Source organism: Sesamum indicum, linkage group LG7, assembly GCF_026168435.1.
Source record: "Sesamum indicum cultivar Baizhima isolate 11 linkage group LG7, ASM2616843v1, whole genome shotgun sequence".
Classification (NCBI taxonomy): domain Eukaryota; kingdom Viridiplantae; phylum Streptophyta; class Magnoliopsida; order Lamiales; family Pedaliaceae; genus Sesamum; species Sesamum indicum.
In genome coordinates, this window is record NC_142663.1 from 15,175,119 (window position 1) to 15,197,216 (window position 22,098).

Consider the following 22,098-nt stretch of genomic DNA (forward strand, 5'->3'; position numbering starts at 1 on the left):
TAATATATTTATCATTATGATTTGTCACTTTTTTTTTAACTATATATTAATATACATACTCGTTATGCGATGGATCTGGTATTCTTGTCAAGCTTAATTTTGAGTTAGGAAATTCAACGTAAAAGGAGGAATTGTGATATAAATTTGGCTAATATCATACTAATAAGGATAAATTACATTATCACCTCTTGAAATTATGTCAAAATATATCCACACCATACTTTCCCCTGATGTTATCAATATAATTTCAATAATTAGACCCCCTATAAAAAAGTAAAGCTTCCAAATATCCCTTGAAAAACATTACAATAACACCCCTCAAAAAACGTAGTCGTAATTTTACAAAAAAATAAAAATATTAATATAATTTGATCCGACTCTAAAAAATATGAATATAATATACTTTATTAATAATGATATCTTAAAGAAGTTTCTTGGGGTGAAATATTCAAAACCTACCAACTGAATAAAAATGTATTCACATATAAATGGAGTTGAATACAATTAATAGTGACACAATGAAAAGTTGGAAATCTTCTAGCAATCTAACCTATATGCCTAAGGGTAAGGGAGCAAACCATTACTCCCATTTAAGTATTTTTTTTTTCTTTTTATATTATTTAATTCGCATTAAATATTTCTCCTTTAGTTTTCTTTCTAGTTGAACTATTGTGCATGTGCGCAAAATCATGTACAGTTAGCCCCTGGTCGGTGGGCAGCCAAAAATACACCATATATATATATATATATATGCAAAAATATGAAAATTAATTGCAAATTACGTGATTGGAGAACAAAACAAGACGATGATGGTGTGGTAATCATGGCACGTGATTGGTCATTGGTGGTCCTAATTACTCCAAGCAGATCTTCAATTTCTTCACGGGCTATAATGATTTTCTTCTCTTCTCTTTCTCTCCTCATACCAATTTATATAATTATTATTTTTTCCTTTTATTTTTTCAAATGAAGAAAAAAAGGTCAAAATTAAATATTCACGATGGATCCATCAGCTCTCATTTAAATTAAATTTAATAAAATTATAAAATAAAGATATTTACACTTATCATATAATTAATTTAAATTTTATCAAACTCAATCTAAATAAAGATTTCTCTATTCAAGATGAGCTGACGAGCCCAAGATCAACCAATTCTCTATATATATCTTCACTCGTCCTCGACCTAATTAATACCAAGTTGTATACATACAAATATCTGTATGATGATCAAAAGTTTTACAAATATTCTCAAGAAAAACTTATATATATTTGAGTATAATTGAATGTCGCCGTGCACAGTTTATTGTAAGTTAGAAACAGATCAAATTCCACGTTGTTATCACGTCAACTTCAACTAGAAACGCCATTTCTATATATCACCTCTCTCTTTTGTCACCTTTCTTAACTCCCAACTGTTCCAACAAAAACACAGCCCCTACCACTTCCACTCCTTCTTACTATAAAGTTCCACTTCGTCATATCCTAATTTCCATATTCCTCACAATTCCAACACAACAACAATATTGCATTAATATCCTTTTTCTCATACATATATTGCAATGAACTGCCCTAGAGATTGGCCCGAACCCATCGTCCGTGTCCAATCCTTGTCCGACAGTGGCATCCGCACGATTCCCGAGAGATATGTCAAGCCGCCAGAGGCCCGACCGGCCCTCATCTCCTCCTTGGACGACAACGCCAACATACCTCTCATAGACCTCGGAGGGCTACTTGATGACACCCTCCGAGAGTCCACTCTGAGACAAGTGTCTGATGCATGTCGGGATTGGGGATTCTTTCAAGTGGTGAACCATGGGGTGAGGCCCGAGCTGATGGACCAGGCCCGAGAGGTCTGGCGCGAGTTCTTCCACGAGCCGATGGAGGTTAAGCAAGCCTATGCCAACTCCCCAACGACGTACGAAGGGTACGGGAGCCGTCTCGGGGTGGAGAAAGGCGCGGTTCTTGATTGGAGTGATTATTACTTTCTTCACTATCTCCCCATCAACTTGAGGGATTTTAACAAGTGGCCGTCCCTCCCGAATTCTCTCAGGTACTTGTACTTTTTCTAACGTGATTTAACAACACCCGCGCGCTAGCGGAGGAAATACTGTGTAAGAAAATGTGCCAGAATAACATATATACAATTTCTTCCCTAAAATATAGCTGAAAAATACGAGTTTTTTTATTGATTTTACGTATATCTTTGGATCAACTAAGAGAAGCTTGTCCATGTTTCTCCCCATGTATGTTAGTAACATCCTTAAACTCCGACTATATATGTGGGCTTACTATTGTCCGATCCAAAATGGTGGTTACCACTGTTTGGGATAATGATTTGGGCACAACATTTAAATAATTTACTATATTTAGAAAGTCAAGAAGAGTGCAACCTATTTTTTTAATCTCATAAAATAAGGGTAGAATTTTTTGTAATATCACAACTATTTTCTTAAGTCCCATAAAATGATTTTGTCCCAAAATCACCACGCACGTGACTTTTTGGAACTAAAAATACGTGATTATGAATTTTATGGGATTTAAAGTGACGCATGCCATAGTCGTGATACCAAAATAAATTCTCCCTTATTTTATAAGACTAGAAAAGCATTTTTCCGGCAAGAATAGCACTATGGCACGTTTGATATCTTAGTCGATGGTATATTCATTACATTCTTTGAAGATTAAAATTGACAACTGATGATAATATTATTAATAAATTGTAGGGAAGTGATTGCTGAATACTCTGCCCAAGTAGTGAGGCTTGGTGGGGTTTTACTAAAGATTTTGTCGATAAACCTGGGATTACAAGAAGAGTTTCTGCGGAATGCGTTTGGAGGGGACGATGTAGGAGCATGTTTAAGAGTTAATTTTTACCCCAAGTGTCCGCAGCCGGACCTCACCCTCGGCCTCTCCCCTCATTCGGATCCAGCCGGGTTGACCTTTCTTCTGCCGGATCAGCAGGTGCCGGGGCTCCAAGTTCGTCGGGGAGACGGTTGGATTACCGTTAAACCAGCTCCACATGCATTCATTGTGAATATTGGTGATCAAATTCAGGTGATCCCTCTTCACTTAATTTCTTGCTTTATATTAGTTTCCTTGAATTATGTTCACATGTTTACGTTGAATCATTTTATCAGTCGAGATGAAAACCCTAGCAATGTTCGGATCTCTTTTGCCAATTTCATGTATAAAAACAAAAAGTATGTTATATATATACAACAGTTCCTCTGTCCTTTAAATTGGTAATAAGATAATTTTTTTTTTTCAATTTCGATCGTCTTTTACTAAATAAAAATTTTCACGATTAAATATCAAATATAGTTCTCTAATTAAGTACTCTAACTCGCTCACAGTACGTATTATTTTTAGCAAAATTAACTAAAATTATTTAAAAATAAGTCCAAACATGATATTTAATATGTGGGACAATATATAATAATTATATTGTCATATAATGAGCAACAAATTAATTTACGTACTTGCAAATACATGATGCATATATGGTCCTACCATGTGCCTGTGTTTCATGAATTCTACGCACACTTCTCAACTAGAAAGAATGGATAATGCCCAAGATAAGGGCACATGTAATTTTTTTGACCCTTACTAGGACTGTTGAACTAATTAAGTAATAGATCAAAATCATTTTATTGCAAGATATGATAGAAGAAGATGTGTTAGCTAGAATTCATACAAGATAAGGTTCAGGACACGGAGGGTCCATCATTCTATCAGTCTGATCCAACAAACTGAAAAACCCTAATATGTCAAAACAAACGTGCCTTATATATATATATATATATATATATATATTAGTAAAACATAATTTCATTTGAAGATTTCAAGGTTGTCAAGTGTCGTACGTGTATATAAGCTTTCATCATGAATCTCTGCATAGTCATAAATGCGTTTTTAATTCTATAACTTAAATTATTTGATATTTTTATTTTTTGAATTTTTAAAATATTATTTTGGTCCTGCATTTTTAAAAAAAAATTATTTAAGTTTTTTTTCATTAAAGTTTATCATTTTCACTAAAAAAATGCATCTGCACCTTAAGTAACCTTTTAAAATTCAAGTTATTGTTCCTATTGGCTTATTTTTCTAATATTTTTGTCATTTAACTTTCTAATATAGCATTTTGGTCTTACATCTTATTAATTTTTCCTATTTTAGTTCTATTTTGGTTGGAGTTCACCCTTCTTGCCAATGAGGGTGAACTCCAGCAGAAAAAAGACTGAGATCACAAAAATTAAAAAAATGTAGGACTAAAATACTACCTTCAAAAGTTAAAGAATGAAAACACTATCTGACCTAAGTTTCGGGACCAAATCACATTTAACCCTCACTATATATATATATATGTTTGATGTAATAAGGTTTATGTTTTCTTCATCTTTTTTTTCTTTGATCTGATATGCAGGTACTGAGCAATGCGATTTACAAAAGTGTTGAGCACAGAGTGATAGTAAATACAGCGTATGAACGTGTTTCACTCGCTTACTTCTATAATCCCAAGAGCGATTTGCTCATCGGACCAGCTAAGGAATTGGTGACACCGGACAGACCAGCACTGTACCCTGCTATGACTTTTGATGAGTACAGACTTTACATCAGGACCAAGGGTCCTAAGGGAAAGTCTCAATTAGGAGAATCCTTAAATTCTCCAAAATGATCATAGATAATAATTAATTAAGGCCCATAATTAATAATCATTATCATATTTGATGATCTTTAGTTTATAATTATATAGTCATCAGCTGTGTGCTTTAATTTGTAGGGAGAGCTTATTTGTTGTAGATTATTTTAGACCATATGTATGATTATTTAAATAATTTATAATAAAATTAGTTACTATTCTAATAACAATCTATCTTTCCAAACTACTAAACTATTTATATCAATTCCCATCATTTATAAAATCCATGCAAACTACGATTATTGAAATCTTACTTTTTAACATATCATGTTACCTCACATATATATATATATTTTTAAATGAATCAATTACAGTTGCATTATAAGTTTCAATTATTAATAATTCAATAAACATTAATTATCAATATTAAATATGTATAATTACTATATAATAGCTACTATTAGATAGAGACCGTCAACTATTATTAGAGTAGACTAATATCCATATGATGAGATTTAAATCTATAATTTCTTTGAGTCGTAAGGCCTCAATTTGGTGAATTAAAGTAAATAGGGCTGTCCATGATCATATTTCTTAATTAATGAAAATATTAGTAAAATGTCACTTTAATTGGTAGCATAACCTACCACTTATGTGGTCATGAAGTCAATGTTCAAAGTAAAAAATATTGTTTAAACTCCCATCAATATTCAAAGTAATGATAAAAATATTAGCTCATAAAACACGTGCTATTTGTATTTGCATCTTTTCAATTTCATAATGCAAGTTGCTATTTCTTGAGAATAAATATTATTTGTGCATATCTCTTCATTCAATTCTCATTTTATTTTATTTCTTCTTTTTGAAGTCTCTCACATCCTTTAAATATAACAAAATCTAAATTAATATATTGATAGAATATTCTATTAAAAAGGGATGAAATTGAAAGAAATGGTTAAATTCCTATATTAGTCTTCCATATATATATATATATATAATGTCATTACATAATGTATTATTGTTTATTTAAACAAAAAATATTAGTAATATTGTATTTTAACATTTAAATTATATAAATTATGCCCATTCATTGTCCTAGTGGATGATTATGGCCAATATTTTTAACATTTTTTCATTTACGTCTTCCCACTACTACACCATACTCACTCATCGATAGTTGCACTCACTATCTCTTGTAACTTATCACATCATTGTCTATGTAAATCATATATTAAGTAGTGGATTATTTCTACACTAATAAAAGGAGGTAGCATTCTTTTTGTTGACACACATATACAAGATATCTATATGTTATTATCCTACAAAAGAAAAAGTTATACTAGTGAATGAAGGTGCGCTTTCTGGAGTTTTCGATTTTACAATTTATTCAGAGTGAATTACATTCATATGATATTGATGGGCCGTTAAAGAGAATAAGTTGAGAGTGATATTTTTGGATCAGTGAAAATATTTTACAACATTAGTGGGTCTAAATTTCTTAAAGAGAGCGGGATATCCATATTTTAATTTAAAAATATTTTGTATCTTTTTTCAACTGTAATTGTTATTTTCATAACAAAAAATAGACAAATAAAATATAAATCAGATGGGAAAGAAAAGTCATTCTTAACCGTTCACCTAATTAGAAACAAATTAAAGCCACAACCATATTATTCAATGATAAGATCAAGTATAAACAAGAAAAAAACTTATACCATTCATTACATAATTCAATTATATAAATGTCTTGTTGCTCTCTAGCTTGCATTGCAAGCACCATCCTTGCAAAATCAACAACAATGTTACATAAAATTTTATTACGAGCATACAATGGTTTTTACGTATATATTAAAAATAATACTATACTAATGTGGTATGATTTTTATACGTAATCTATACCATTATAAAAGAAAACACTATTATGGTACCAATTTATAAATACTCAAATTTACCCCTTTATTCATTTCTTTTCTTAAAACATAATTGGGTTAGAATAGTAATCTACCCTTGAATTCATTTTTTCTTTCAAGTTACTACTCCATATTTCTCTCACCCATTTTCTATATTCTTTTCACACAAATTTTCATACATTTAATAAATCCATAATTACAATTTTTTTCTCTCACATTTACGCTATTTTTTTCTTTTTCTCCTCACAAACTTCTTTGTTTTTTCTCAACTCACACTACATATGTGTCGTTTCACGTGCGGCTATATATATTAAAAATGACCAAAATATATAATTTAAATATATTGATTAATGTGTATTAACATTCTGGATAGATTAAATTAACACCCTTGAGGTTAGGTCAATTTACACAAACACTCCCTATCTTTTGCAAAATTATAGTTATACCCTTGAGGGGTGTTAGTCTGTTAGTCTATAATAAATAGACTACACTTGTTTTGCAATTTGTTTGATTTGATCAAACTTGGTTTGTGAAAGAATTTTCCAACATCTAAAAGACCGTGTTATTCCCCATGACCTTATAGGTCATGTATTCGTATGATGTTGTTCTACTACATAGTAGTTGTTGTCTACTATAGTAGTATGTGTTGTTTAGATTTCATTTATTTGATATTGTTGATCAATATATGATTGTCGTAATTATTTTTGTTAGATATTGATATTTTGTCAGAAATGATTATAATCGAGTTATTCAATTGATAATAGTACATTGCTTAAAACCAAAAAAAGAAATAAAGACTGTTATTCGGTATATTTTTTCTATTGCAAATTCACCCTTCTTTTATCTTATAATTACAAAATTGGCAAATATCGTGGAAAAATTGCATCGACCTCCCTGTGACTGGGAATATTTGGCAGAAGTCCTAACAAATAACTTTGATCTTAATGCTATATATTTCTTATTTATAATGATGCTAAAATACACAATGCTAAGCTAACTACATATGTAATCTTACAAGAAAATCCAACTGCAACAACATGACTAGGAAAAGACATAGTACTATAATGCCTAGAACATTACAAGTGTTTTCATAAGCAAATCATTGTTACCTAATGTAGAGATGGTATTTTCTCCATATACACTTACAAGAACACTTCTGAAGCTAATTCACAATAATGCTGGCAGGAAGGAGACCTTTAGCGTGCTCGTCTCCAAGAACGCCTTCAAATGCAACAACCTTTACAATCGAACAAGCATTTAGGCTAAACTTTCCCATGGCTTCGCCAAAACCGTGTTTAAGAACATGCTGGATCCAATCTTCCACTGTCTTGTTGCCAAGTAAATACGCAGCTGCGATAAGCTGCAGCATCACTTTTCGTTCTATCTCCAACAAGCATTTCTTTCCAACAATTCCATGCAGACATTCACTCATGTCCGTGGATAGTTTATCAGCAAGTTTGTCGAAATCAAATGGCTTGAAAACAACTACTCGGTCTATTTGTCTGTTGAAATCTTCTAGCCACGAGCTTGCAGTTTCAGAACTGAAATCCGAGTCGGACTCCCATGTTTCACTTCCTTGTGCTGGAAGGTTTAAGTCCAGGGTGAAATTTGATGCCTTGTGTGCTCTCTTTGTTACCTCCAAGCTTCCACACTGATCTGTGTTTGTGCTCCTCCTGATATTTTTTCTTTTGTTCATTAAGTTCGGGTTGGAGCTCCCTTTCTTTATGGGATCTGACTGAAGCAGGTTTTCATTCCTGGGATTGTCATTGAGATCGAATCCGATGGATATCTGAATCAAATGGCCCTTAGCCACCAATACATCTTCCTCAGAGTATTGAGCTGAATTTTTGCCACTTGAAAGACTTTTGCTACCTTCCAAGAATCTTGTCGTTGCCAGAAACATTGAACTGCTTATGTTTACTTCTCTTCCGTGCAAATCTGTGAACCTACCAGTTTTCACAGCCTGAGACAAGCTATTCTGAACAACAGGATCAGACTTATCAATGTTTTCAAGGAACACAACACATGGCTTTTTGCTCAGTTCTTCTACCAAGTAATCGACCACGGTCCGTCTCATTCTGAAGTCGTATTTGTTTGTCACTTGGGAATTCAACACTCTATCTTCATTGGTCATCTCGTCCTGGAAACTTAGATCGACATAGATGAAATTTTCTGTGCTTCCGTATAGTATCTCAGCTAGTGCTAATCCAAGTTTTTTCTTGCCCGATTTATCAGGTCCTCGGAAATTAATCCATATATCTCGACGGCTTATCCCACAGAGACCTGTAGATCTTTTTTGGCATTGAGTTACTGCTTCTATAACAGCAGTAATAGCTTGTTCCTGCTGACCAACTCTTTCGACAAGAGCTTTGTATATCATCTTCGGGTCTTTCATGTTAGAGTGTGCATGACTATCATGGGACGAACATGAAGAACACCAAGATGGACAGTTTGAGATACAGCTTTTGGTAGCATCAGCATTTGTTGACAACGAGCCCGATAAATCCTGAACAAGATCCTCGTGAGATTCATCCACTGGTTTTTCCGCTTCTTGGCTGGTGGAAAATGAAATAATTCCCAAGCCCAAATCGGTAGTCACTGAGGTAACTGAACTTGGAGAGTCGCGATCGCCAATGCTGACGCTTGAAGAAGCAAAATGATGAGATTTGATGCCACCTGGCTCATCGATGAACTTTGGAAGAATTTCAATGGATTCAGGTAAAATACTTGGATTTTTGGTCTTTAACTGCATATCCAATGAATGAAATTCTTTGAATGACGAACTTTGTCTTAAATCAGTGGACAAGCTAGAAATAACATTTTTGTTTCCTTGTTCAGTTGATGATGTTTTGGAGTGGCTGCTACTGAGATTACTTTTTTCGCTCTTTTCTTCAGCAACCTGAAACCCCAGAACACGTGGGAACTGATAGTCTAAATGGGGACTATGGCCTTTGAGGGACGGCTGATTGTAGTGATGTTGCTGGCAAATACTGTCCCATTTCTTCTGGAGGCCTGCAATTTTTGCATTCAGCGATAAGCTATCATCTTCGGCCTGCACTAGAAAAATCGAAAATAAGTTACTATGACCTGTCACGGAACAAAAACACATAGGACATAGTTGAAATATTGATGCAGACTGACATTGGATTCAGCTGCATTTTATGGAGCCAACCAATTGAACAGAACAAAAAAGAATTCGATTTTGTTGTTACGCAGTAACACACCTTTTTGGCAGCAAAATCATTAGATCTGTTCAGCTGCGACCAAGAATGCAAGCTCAACTGATTCTGATTGGTAACCGGTGAACAAACTCCTCCGTTTGAAAGTTCTTTTAGTTCTTGCTTGTACTTCTCATTACATTGGTGGCACCGGGCTATATATTGGCATGCACTGCTCACAGAACTTTTTGTGTCAGATGGCATCGAGAAGAACCCACCGAATGGAACAAAAGACTCCATCAAGCTGAAAGTTCATCATTTCATGCTTCTATGAGATTCATGAAGAGGATCAAAGATCAACATGAACCAAGTCATGTAAAAACCCGAAATACAGAGTCTGCAATTTACCATATTGTAAACTTCTCTGATGGTAGGCACCCATATTTATTATTTATTGTGTTGAGCAGCCAAACATTTTTTTTTACCTTCCTAAACAATTCAATGAGTCCAATACCTGATGAATACGAGCATAACTCTAAAGATTAAAGCAAACTTATATAGAAGGGAAGACAGATGAAATATAACTGATCCATGATGTTTACTATGGCAATTACCAGTCACAATTCATCAGATATACTACGACCGCTGAAAGAAAGAACCACCTTCATGAATGACTGGATCATATAAATGAATGATTTTAACAGTTAAGTCCGAGCATAATAAAGGAGGAAATTGCATGAAAGTAAGCCATTCGACACAGACTTCAGCATTTCTGATAACAAAATGCAGGAAAATTAAAAGAGACATAGATAAGAAGCGTATTATGATGAACACGTTCCAACCATTAAAACCACATCATCTTCAGTTCAACACCCACCCAAACCTCATCAGGAATGGCCAGAGCTTAACAGGGAAAGCTATTCTACTACGATCCCCTTGCCTCAGATTAATCAACAACAGATCTGGCAGTTGAACTCTATTGACATTTAGTCTCCAGTATCACGACACCTAAGACCTAAAAATGCATCCAAGAATCTGTCTCATGGTACAATACATGATTTTCTTGGCCTAATAGTGACTACTGATATTCTTCCCTTGTATTAGAACTAAGAAAACATGTATTGAACATTAAATAAGTACCAGGTCAATTTGAAAACTCTTCTAGTAATCTAACAAAATAGGATACTTGTCCAAAGTACATGGATAGAGGTAATTTAATATATAGTTACAAAAGGGACACACAAACCAAATTTACCTGGACCTGGGATATGAACCTCCCATGGACAATTTAAGGGAAGTAATGGGCAAGATCTCCAGGTCCCATTCTTTCTGAATGGAAGGAAATTTGTTCAAAATCTTTAAGAAAACATCATAGGTAGCCGCTGCCCCGATCAACCATAGTTTTCCACCATGCTCCTCCAGCAACCTAGCCAATTTGCCCACCAAATATTTCAAACCATCAATACCAACACCATCACCTGCCAATGCCTTCAAATCACCTAGATTCACTACCACCCCTGGTCCTTTATCATTTCCCAACATTCTTTCCACTTCCTCAAACCTCAATTTCAGTGACTCCTCATTCACAGACCTCAAAACCTCATCTTCAACACAAACTACAGCCAAACCACTTAACCCCACAGGCAAAATACCTTCAATTTTCCTTTCCAAGATTGCCAAGAAAGTTCTCAAGGCTTCACCAGCAGAGATGCCAAAAAGCAATGGATTTCTTTTCTTGTTCCTTTCCATTATCTCACCAATCCTTCTCGAACTTTCATCCCCAAGAAAACACCTCATAAATGGAAAGCTATAACCTCTACTCCCCAATTCAGTGTTCTTGTCACTGCCGCTCAAATTAGAGAAAAACAAAGGTGAGTTTGGCCGCTTGTAGCCTGAATAGTAAGCAAACAGATGGCGTGCATGAAGAGTATTACCCGGTCTAAATATAGCCATCTTTATATCACAACTCCTGAACCCCGCTTCCCCAAAAACTCTACTCACCAAGGGGTCATCAAGAATCGACAACATCAAACTCTGCAACTCAATTTTCACTATTGGAACAGAGGATCCCGACGAATACTGCTGCTGTTGCTGATAAAAGCCGAAACTTTCCGGCTGCCTTCTTTGGTTAGCTTGAGATCTTTTTATAGCTGCCATTAGAGAATTCGAAACCGGAGGCTCGTCAACTCTGGTCGCTTGTGAGCAGGGCAAACGGTCCAAAGACACACTCAAAGTAAGATCAAGAACTTTGAACTGAACCCGAGTGGAATACGCATTGTTACGCGTACGTTTGCATGCTTCACGTAGAGAAGAGTTGGGGAGGGAGAGAAGCGAGGAGACCATGTGGAGCGACGTCGTCTGCGAGTGCCCACGGCGACGGGCGACAGCCACAGCCTCGTCGAGAGCGACCGCCGCATCATTAGTTAGGAATTGCCTAGCGGCGGCAACCGGCGTCGGCATAGCCGGAGCTAGGGAATTGCGTGGGAGGCAAAGATTGTTTGATAGTTCGCCAATCGGCAGGCAGTGGGAGAGGAAAGTTAAGTATAGATGTATATGCATATGGTGTTGCTATCAAGAAATTGATAGCTTACAGTGACCATATTCCCTCTTACACTTTATGTTGTTCGTAGAGGCATGCGAAGCTGAGAAGAGGTGGTTCGGGATTTTCATTTATTTATTACAGACGGGGGATGGTAGCCGGTCCTGTGGATCGAGTTTTCGCGGACTTTTTATTTTAATTAATTACATGATAAGTCGTAATATACTTATTTGATATATATATATATATATAATTCAAGAAAAAAATTAATCAATTACATAATAAGTAGATTATATTTTATTTTTTTAATTAAAAAATGTTTTACGTGTATATTACACTTGTATAATAATTATTATATATTTTATTTTTAAAATTTTAAAATTAAGTTATTTATTTGTGTACGGAATACATAAAACATCAAGTATAGAATATATTTAATTAGATAGTGTTCAAAAAAATGAAAGTAGGAACGGGTTAGGGTAGATTCGATTTTTTTCATATTTTAAATTCTTTTACATTTTCTATTCTATTCAATATATATAAGTCACATAATGGTTGTAGGTTGGATTCTGAGTTTTTCATTGAAACTTTTGTTGCAATTCTATTCTATTTTACATATAGACGCTATGTATATAAGATTTTTATTTAACATAATTTTTGTATACGTAACGTATATGAAAAATAAAACATAATATATAACATGAATTGTAATAAGAAATCTAATTCCGACCAACCAACAAGTAGAGGAAAAATGAAACACAGAATGCAGATTGTATTAATAATCACAGCACGAGATTTGAAAAATAAAGAGGGAAATCCGAAAAAATTAAAAGGATTAAATACAAAATGGCCCCCTAATTTATATTTAAGGTCTTATTCAGGCCAATAAACTAATTGCATATGGTGTGATTGGTGTTTAATTAATATAAAGTGAGTAATCACCTAATAAGAATATTACACTTATTTTATAATTGATTCGATTAAATCAAATATTTAGTTAGAAAAGATAGTGTGGGCAGTAGAGTGAGTGTGAGAGTGGGGGCAAGATAAGAAACAGCTTTCAAGTCACTCTCACCTTACTTTTGATGTGGTCTATTTTTGAAGTGAAAAACATAGGAATATATAGTTGGTAGATGCTACTTCAGTTGCAAATTACAAGTCTACAACTGTCCTTGAGCATCCACTTCAACTTCCACTATTTACATTTTGGCACAATTATATCTATTCACTCTTTCCATTATCATAAATTCAATAAATACATTCTGTCATAATATTTTCAAATTTTAAACACACATATCAAATATCTTCCTGTATATATATAGACACAGACATAGGCATCTCTGAATGTTACTGAAACAAGTTCATTACAGTAACAATAAAAACTCTTTATAAATTTGAAACCATATATACATATCGGTTGTGTAATGAACTAATGGTTTTACAAGTGGGGAAAAAAGTTATCTTTCTTACTCCCTTGTTCCATTTATTACAATATCATTCCCAACATATAAAGTGTGTGTGTGTGTGTGTTTTGGTGTTTGATTGGCTTCAACTTGTGGAGGGTTGAAAGGAACAAAGCAAGGAGTGCCACCACCACACAGTCAGGCACCACCCAATATGAGAAAATTCTAATTCACATAGGGTTTGACTTTGATCGAATATAAAATATAATATATTCATAGTGTGATTGATGTATAGTTCAAAAAAGTGATAAATTATATAATAAATATATTGTACTTGCTCTATAATTGATTTGATTCGGCTAAATTTATTTCGGATAAATATTTTTAGCGCGTATCGTTTCATGATTGGTTGAGAATATTAAAGCCTCCAACCCTAAGGGGCTTTTACACCCCAAAAAAGTTGTCTCATTTGATATGTTACTTTGTTCAACCTTTTCATCTACCTTTTTTTCTATTTCTACCAAAATTATATATATTCTTTCCACACTTCAAAAAAATTAAAAAAAATTCTTTCCAATTCTATTACCACACATGACTTTATTATTTAAAAAAAGGTCCCCCCCAATCATATTTTTATTCAATTAATTGAACTCAAAACTTATGTAGTATGTCCAAAAAGTCAATTTTCCCTATGTCTAGTCGTTTTCTTTGCTACTTTTTAGATAAAAGTAGATTTTTTATTTTCGCGAAATCTAACTGATTAATCATAAATCATTATATTAATAAAATCTTTTAATTAAAGTTGGTGTTTTATATTTTAATAGTTATTAAAAATTATCATATAAGTTTTACCAAAGTTTCATCGTCGGTTCAAAATTTTTACTCCTTAATTTATAGATATATGGAGACAAAATTAAATTATTTGATTGTATTTCTAAATTTTTATACAATTGTGATTTTCAAATTCATAAATATTTTTAACTTTGTGTGCATTATAGACCACGTTTATAAATATATAGTTAAGACTCGAATGTTAGAATTCGAATTCAATTGACAAAATATGTATTTATGAAAATATCATTCTCATGTAAAGAAAATATACGAAATAACAATATTAAAGTAATAAAAGAACTTTCTCTGGCTTTCATCAGCATTATAAGTCAATTGAGGGGTAAATATGAATTTTCATTTAACTGTTTTGTTGATGTCAGCAAATTTTGTGAATTCTACTGACGGATAAATCTATTTGTTAGATGAAAGCAAATGTTGGGGTACTATATATAATTTATCAAATCACAGAGGGTCTAGTACAGTTATATTAAACCTCAGAGGAGGATGTGTAATTATCCTTAATTTTTATTGCTTCAACAAAACCCAATAAATAAAATTTTATATGATCTTTATTAAAAATATACGATTTGCGAGAAGTCGTTTTGAGTGAATATATATATATATATATATGACCATAGTATCAATAATTGTACAGAACATATGCATAAAAATGAATCCTAGAAAAATGGAAAAAGAAATAAAATGTTAGAAAAAATTGAGCAACTCTTGAAGGGTTGCAAATTGCACTCTCATTTTCAGTCATTTTCACATGACATTTGTTGTGCCCCTCTCAAAAATTCCAAAGGAGCAAAGCTGTAAATATGGTCCACTCTTCATAGGAATCTACAAGTGGAAGATCTCTTTGGTGTATAATCCTAATTGGTTCTTACAAGTATTAGAATCATTTGCCCAAAATACACCACAAAATTCTTCATTTGACAACTAGGTCATTAATGATGTTGGACAAATGGGATTTGTTTTTTTCTTTTTTAATGTGTAGAAATTTGAAAATATTAAAACGTTGTGAGTCATATTACGTCAGATCATTTAAGGTTCTTATATCAAATATATATATATATATATATATAAAATTCAATGAAACACTTCAATTGTCAGTTAAATTATTGTTTCAAATAACACAAGCATTCAACAACCACGAATATTTTGTACGACCGTTCAATGTGGAATTTACATTCAGATACCACTTTGAACGTTGTACATAGACAAACAATTTAAATTCACATTTAAAATTAAAGTTTTTTCAAGCTCGACTCATTACAAGCTGGAAAAAGGAACAAGTGGGCATGCCTCAATTACTTTTCCCCTTTCATCAAAACCCTAAATTCACCTTATTAACAACAAATCTTCTGGTCATTTTGGCCAATGTGAATTAAAACATTAATCAATTATTCCTTCCCACAAACCCCCTTTGTGCCTGCTTTATGGCGCACAAGAATGCTAATGTCATTATGCTAGCAAGGGAAAGATTCTTGATTTTCATAAAGCAAAGAATTGGGGTCTTGGGGGACCAAAAACTATGCCAACTTCCTGTTTGATAGAATGCCACTACGAGTTCCTGAATATATTCAACAATGCTTTCACTTTTGCAGTTGAAAACTGCATGCACCATTGGTGAATATAAAGCTTTTTTTCCCATAAAGATTGATGGGATTTGACTTAATTATTTCTCCTGTCTATAGTGCACTTTTCGCATCAATCTTTTTGTCAAATCTCATAATTTTTATTTCCTGTATTCTCCATCATGTTAACAGGATTAGACCTCGGATTTAATGCCAGGATCTATTTGTCGCAGTCAAAGCGAGACAAGAATACAACGTGTCTTATCTCCATTTAACTTCGATTTTAAATTGATAATTTGAGCTGAATACGTTATTAGTTGGCGTATTATTGGATTGCCATGTGTAATTATCGAACCTATCTCTCATAATATATAAGTGCAATTAAATTGACCAAGTATGCGTGACTATTTCAAAGAATATGTGATTAATGAGCAATTTTTTCCACTTGCGTAATTCATTGTTATACGTATTTTTTATGCTTAGTATTAAATTTTATGGTAATGAACTATAATTCCATGAGGAATTTGAAACTTCATAATAATAAGGTCTTGGATTTAAATCCCGCTAAAATTTGAATACTTGCCTTATTTCTATATTAGTTTGCTCACATGGAGAAAGAGAAAAGAACTCTATTCTTATTTTTTTATGAAATTTTATATGTGTGTGTAAAACTACGACCATGTATAATTTAGTTTTCAATGGAAAATGTATTTATATTTTTTGTATAGATTTTAATCATTAACTTTTGTATATATAATTATATATAAAAGACGTAATAATTGAAATATAAATGGTAATAAAATATTTTTAATAAGAATACATTTAAAAAAATATTTTTTTTATTTTTATTATTGTTTGAAAAATAAAAATAAAAGGAAACAACCCATAATGTGTTTTGTTGCAACACGCCAAAAAGACATATAGATGGTGATGGAAAATTATTATTATTCCTTAAGAAAAGAGAAAAGGAAAGAAATGGAAAGAGCCTTTTTGATAGCACGACATCGGTCTATTTAAGGACAAAGATTTTTATACAAACGTTATAACATATATATTACATTATGACAAAAGGAACCAAAGCTGCTGTGTTTTTCTTCTTTCTTTCTTTTTTTTAAAAAATAAATTTCATAAAATAGAATATTATGAAAAAGTCGTTAGTGGCTATGTAAGAAATCGACATTCCTTTCAACTTTTGAGCTGGAAATTAGTGCTCTATACTAATTAATTTCAAAAGACTGAGGTGCTGTAATCAAAAGTTTATGAATTCGAATTTCATCAATATATGAGTAATGGTCTATTTTAATAGCAGTTGTTAGGCTATTGTAGTTGTAGTTATATATAACTTGATATCGATAATTTAGGTATCTCGATTATCGATAAAATTTATGATATTCTTGTATCGATTTTAAAAAAAATATTAAATAACTTAAAATATTTTTCAATGGAATATATAACTTGATATTGATAATTTAGGTATCTCGATTATCGATAAAATTTATGATATTCTTGTAATCAATTTTAAAAAAAATATGAAATAACTTAAAATATTTTTCAATGGAAATACGCTACCATCATTCATGGCTTAAAATAATTAGTCACATGTAACAAAAATTATATTCATGTTGTTGAAAAATAACAATAGATAATTCATATAATTATATCATAAATAAATATCACATATAATTAACTGATTATGTGCACATGGACATTAATAATATAGGTACATAATTATGAATCGAATTAACCTTTAATAGCGGAAACATATCGATCCTTGCATACGGATCAGCCTCGTCTACAAGTCTATGCTTGACTGAATCACGAGCACATCATCTTTCTCATTAATTTTAAATCAATCGACAAATGCGTCCAAGATCTCCCACGAGCATCTCGAGCATCTTCACGATCTCTCCCATGTTGGATCTTGCTCTAAAACTTGTGCAAACCACAATCATACCTTACTCACCTTGATGGATTACTACTAAAGTAATCCACTTGTTTACACGCCTCAAATTTAAAAAGTCTATGGTGATATATTTATAGGTGTACGTAAATGTCCAAATTTATAATCATATGGGCCCTTTAGCTCTTAAAATTTGGGCCGTTGCAGTATATATATTGATTAGGTATGATATGATTTCGGCCAATTAAGTTTCTTTTCGAGGCCCATTAGATTGCCACCATACGAGTGGACGGGGTTGGGTTCGAGTCCAGTCCAACTTCTCGTCAATTTAACTCCACCCCAAACTTACACTGACCCATGATGTTTTAGTCTAGTTAAGGTTGGAATCTCATGAAGAAATTTGAAATTATGGATATGATTCTAATTGAATATGTGGATATTTATCTCATTTTTTATTTAAATATTTATTTTATTTTATTTGAATTTATTAGTTTTTAGTTATATTAATGCATTGATTGAATCGATATATTTATTAAGATATTGATACAATCATGTAATTATTGCATAGAGAAAAAAAAAGGCCAATTCATTGAATTTTAACAGATTAAGCTTATGTATGTATTGTTTGTTTTAGTCCAACCTCGTGAATATATTATCTTGAAAATTTTTATTTCTTTTGGGAGGTAAATTACAACCACCTCTTCTAAGGTTCGACATAATTACAAATACCTCCTTATTGTTTGAAAATTACAAATACCCCCTTGATTTTAATGTCCGTTTAACAACAAGCACATTAAGTTAGATTTTCATTCAATATTGATCGTGAACTGACCAGAATGTCCTTTTAAATTATAAATTATAATTTTCTAAAATATTTTTATGAATTAATATTTCCTTTAGATTATTAATTTTATCTACTCACAATTTTTTTATATTTTTTTTATTTTTTTTAAATCAACAAGAGTAAAATAGTAATGTTTACTTAACCATTTTCAAACAATGAGGGGGTATTCATAATTATGCCAAACATCATATACTAATATATATTTTTTTTGTTAGTGAAGCAATGAATTATTTTTTTTTAGTATATCGATTACAATCTTCAATATCAAATATTTATATCTAATAACTACTGAAAACTATAACATCATATACTAATCATCAATAGCATATGTCTATGTCTAATCAACACCTACTATTTAAGTAGAACGATAACTACTATTAAAGTAAAATGATATTACACATTTTAGTAGGATTTGAACCAATTGCCTTATAGTCTATAATTATGGGACCTCAACTTCGCCCATTGAATTAAATTTCATCAACAAAAAAATTCTTATAAGGGGGAGAGTGAGTTTTGAGAGACTGATATATTATTGAAATTTTTCGAGAAATATAATTTGTACATCGAACTTATGAAAGTTCGTGTGAAAAATAAAAATTCGAGAAGTGGAAAAAAGTTGCATTGAAAGTTTTTGGAAAAAATCACTTTTAAAAAGTGTTTACTGGAAAAATTATTGTTTAACCATGAATGTTAAAGATCACCCTGATAAAAAAAAGGGCAAATTACAGTCATTTCTTCTGAGATATGGCATATATTATAGAGATAATTACATTCTTATTTTTTGAGATTTGATCTAATTATACATAAATTTCTTATAGTTTAAGAAATTACATGTAGCACCTCTAAAGTTTGATGCGATCTAACAAATAAGTCCATTCGTCAGTCAAAATTACTAATTTTGCTATATTAAAAAAGAATAACGATGAAGATAAACCTCATCTAATTTATTAATGCGTGAAGACGTATGAAGGTAAGTTGGTCATAAAAAGTATTTATTTTGACATGTAATGAATCATGAATAAGTCAATCGGAGGTAAATATAGTTTTTTTTTTTACAATTTTTTTTTGTTAATATCAATAAATTCAGTGAATTTTGACTAATGAAGGAATTTATTTATTACACGTAAGCAAACCGTAAGGGTGCTAAATATAATTTTTCAAACTACAGGGGGTTTACGTGTAATTTCACCAAACCTTAGTGGAGGTGAGTGTAATTATCCCTGTATTATAAATACTTCATCGTAATTTGGACAATTATAAATATCAACCTTATTTTAACTTTGGTCTAACAACGAGCCAATTCTTTTAGTCTTCGTTAAGTTTTCATCCAAACTTATAATAAACGGACCAAAATGTCACTTTAAATTTATGAATTATAATTCTATATATTTCTTTAAAAAATTAAAATAATTTTATGAACTAATTATTTTTTATTTAAGATGAGTATTTATAATTTTTTAAATAATAAAAAATATTTATAATTATGTTAAACCTGAGAAGACATAGCTATAATTTACATTTAAAAAAAAAAAAGAAAAAGAAGAAGAAATATTAGATTAATTTCCAAGTGCAATTAATCTTCTCTGTATGATTACCTTAATGGAGGGGTCGTGGAATGATGATTACCTTAAATGATGAGCTTTTTCCCGAAATTAATTATTCTCCCACGAGAAATCGGACCTTAGGATGATTACGAAGAACCTAGGATCCTCTTACATAGTTTCTTGGTGGCCCCTAGGGGTTGTCCCTTCTTAACAAAATTTATTTAAAAAAAAAAATGGGATAATTGTGATCGTTACTTTGAGAAATTTGGTGTAATTATATATAATTTTAGATAATTTAAATAATTATATTTAATATTTTTTATATTTATTTCGTCTAATAAATAAGCTCTTTAATTAGTTAAAATTTATAATATTTATTGATGTTGTTAAAAAAAAAAGTTTGAATGAAATCCCACTAATTAGGAATCATATAATCCGCTCCAACATTTGTGGAATTGGGGGAGTTTGGCTGGTATTTATCCATTTTATATATTATAAGGGTATTGCATTTAATCTCCTCACAAATGATATTACGTCTTTTTCTCAACAAATACCAATATAAAATCATAATATACAATTAAAATCAGAAGAATATGCTATGCCCACGAATTGGGGGGTGGAAAATCAAACTTAGAAAATGGAGTGATTAATCGCTATCTCCACCTACTTTACGCCATAATAATACGAATAATTTGTCAACAAACATTTGTTGTCAATTCACTTTTTTGAATTTTTAGACAATGAATTGATTGAATGACTAGAGAAGGCATCTAGAGATTGATTCTCAAACTATAATCAATTATTTTTTAGTTTAGGACCATTCTAAATATATATAAAACATTAGGGGCAAAAATGTACCACGACAACATGTATTACGTACTAGCATGTTGTTAAATATTTATGAAAATAAATAATAGGAAATTGTTGTAGATGTAGTTGGTTGGATCACATATTGCACTTACTATGATTTGATGTACAAAATTTTTGAAGTTTATGGGGTATTGGGAGTTTATCCATCAGTGATGAGCCCAAAAGATAAAATCCCTATTCAACTATTATAAAAGAATTTTGAATTACGAAAACCCTAATATATTACAAGGCAATATAACAACAAATATGAACAAGATGATTACAAATCGGATAAATATAATAAAAGAATAATATCGACAGTAAAATAGGAACAAGAACAGGTATATCAGATAATGGCTAAGGAAGTCAAATTCGGTGAAAATAGCCCGCAACCACACACCGGTTGCTATATCCAAACACGTCACCAAGGCCTGTCCACAAAGGACCAAACTCGCTACAAAGGCTCATTCAAATAAACCCACAAAAAATAATTAGATTTTTCACTTAAAACTACACTGAAAATTTTCACTTAGGAATTCTTATTTTGTTTTTAAGATATATAGGAGGAGGAACATTTAATATCATATATAGAGATGACGGAGGTGGAGAATCCAGACAGAAGAAGGAGAAGGAATCAAGGAGCGGAGAGAGAGTGAGAGAATTAGGTTTAGAATTTCTACGAAAAAGGAGAAACAAACAAGAGAGACGGGTAAGGTCAAGTGGGCCGGGTGTGGAGAGTGGGTTGAGCTAATAAATGGGCCGAAGAGGTGGAGTGTGAAAGCCTCCCAAAGTGTATAGGTTTGGATGTCGTGGGCTGGGCCTACCGACAAAAAAGTCCCGGGCCAATATTTTCTCAACAATAAGCACCCTTCATTTATTGTTAATTGAATTACTAATTAA

The 22,098-nt window shown here is 31.9% G+C and overlaps 2 protein-coding genes across 3 annotated transcripts; one reads left to right on the forward strand and one right to left on the reverse strand.

Moving 5' to 3' along the window:
- Window positions 1–1,333: 1,333 nt before the first annotated feature.
- Window positions 1,334–4,869, forward strand: LOC105167045 (jasmonate-induced oxygenase 2). The gene is made up of 3 exons (XM_011086601.3): window positions 1,334–2,051; window positions 2,725–3,055; window positions 4,425–4,869. The coding sequence occupies exons 1-3, from the start codon at window positions 1,561–1,563 to the stop codon at window positions 4,674–4,676; spliced, it is 1,074 nt and encodes a 357-aa protein (XP_011084903.1). The 5' UTR covers window positions 1,334–1,560; the 3' UTR covers window positions 4,677–4,869.
- Window positions 4,870–7,484: 2,615 nt separating this feature from the next.
- LOC105167205 (protein SMAX1-LIKE 7) lies at window positions 7,485–12,359 on the reverse strand. 2 transcript variants are annotated; one of them, XM_088882952.1, is made up of 3 exons: window positions 10,964–12,359; window positions 9,775–9,940; window positions 7,485–9,602 (listed from the first exon to the last, which is right to left on the reverse strand). In XM_088882952.1, the coding sequence occupies exons 1-3, from the start codon at window positions 12,265–12,267 to the stop codon at window positions 7,713–7,715; spliced, it is 3,360 nt and encodes a 1,119-aa protein (XP_088739078.1). In that variant the 5' UTR covers window positions 12,268–12,359; the 3' UTR covers window positions 7,485–7,712. The 2 variants fall into 2 exon arrangements, with proteins under 2 accessions (XP_088739078.1, XP_020551142.2); XM_020695483.2 differs by having other exon boundaries at window positions 9,775–10,012.
- Window positions 12,360–22,098: the final 9,739 nt, after the last annotated feature.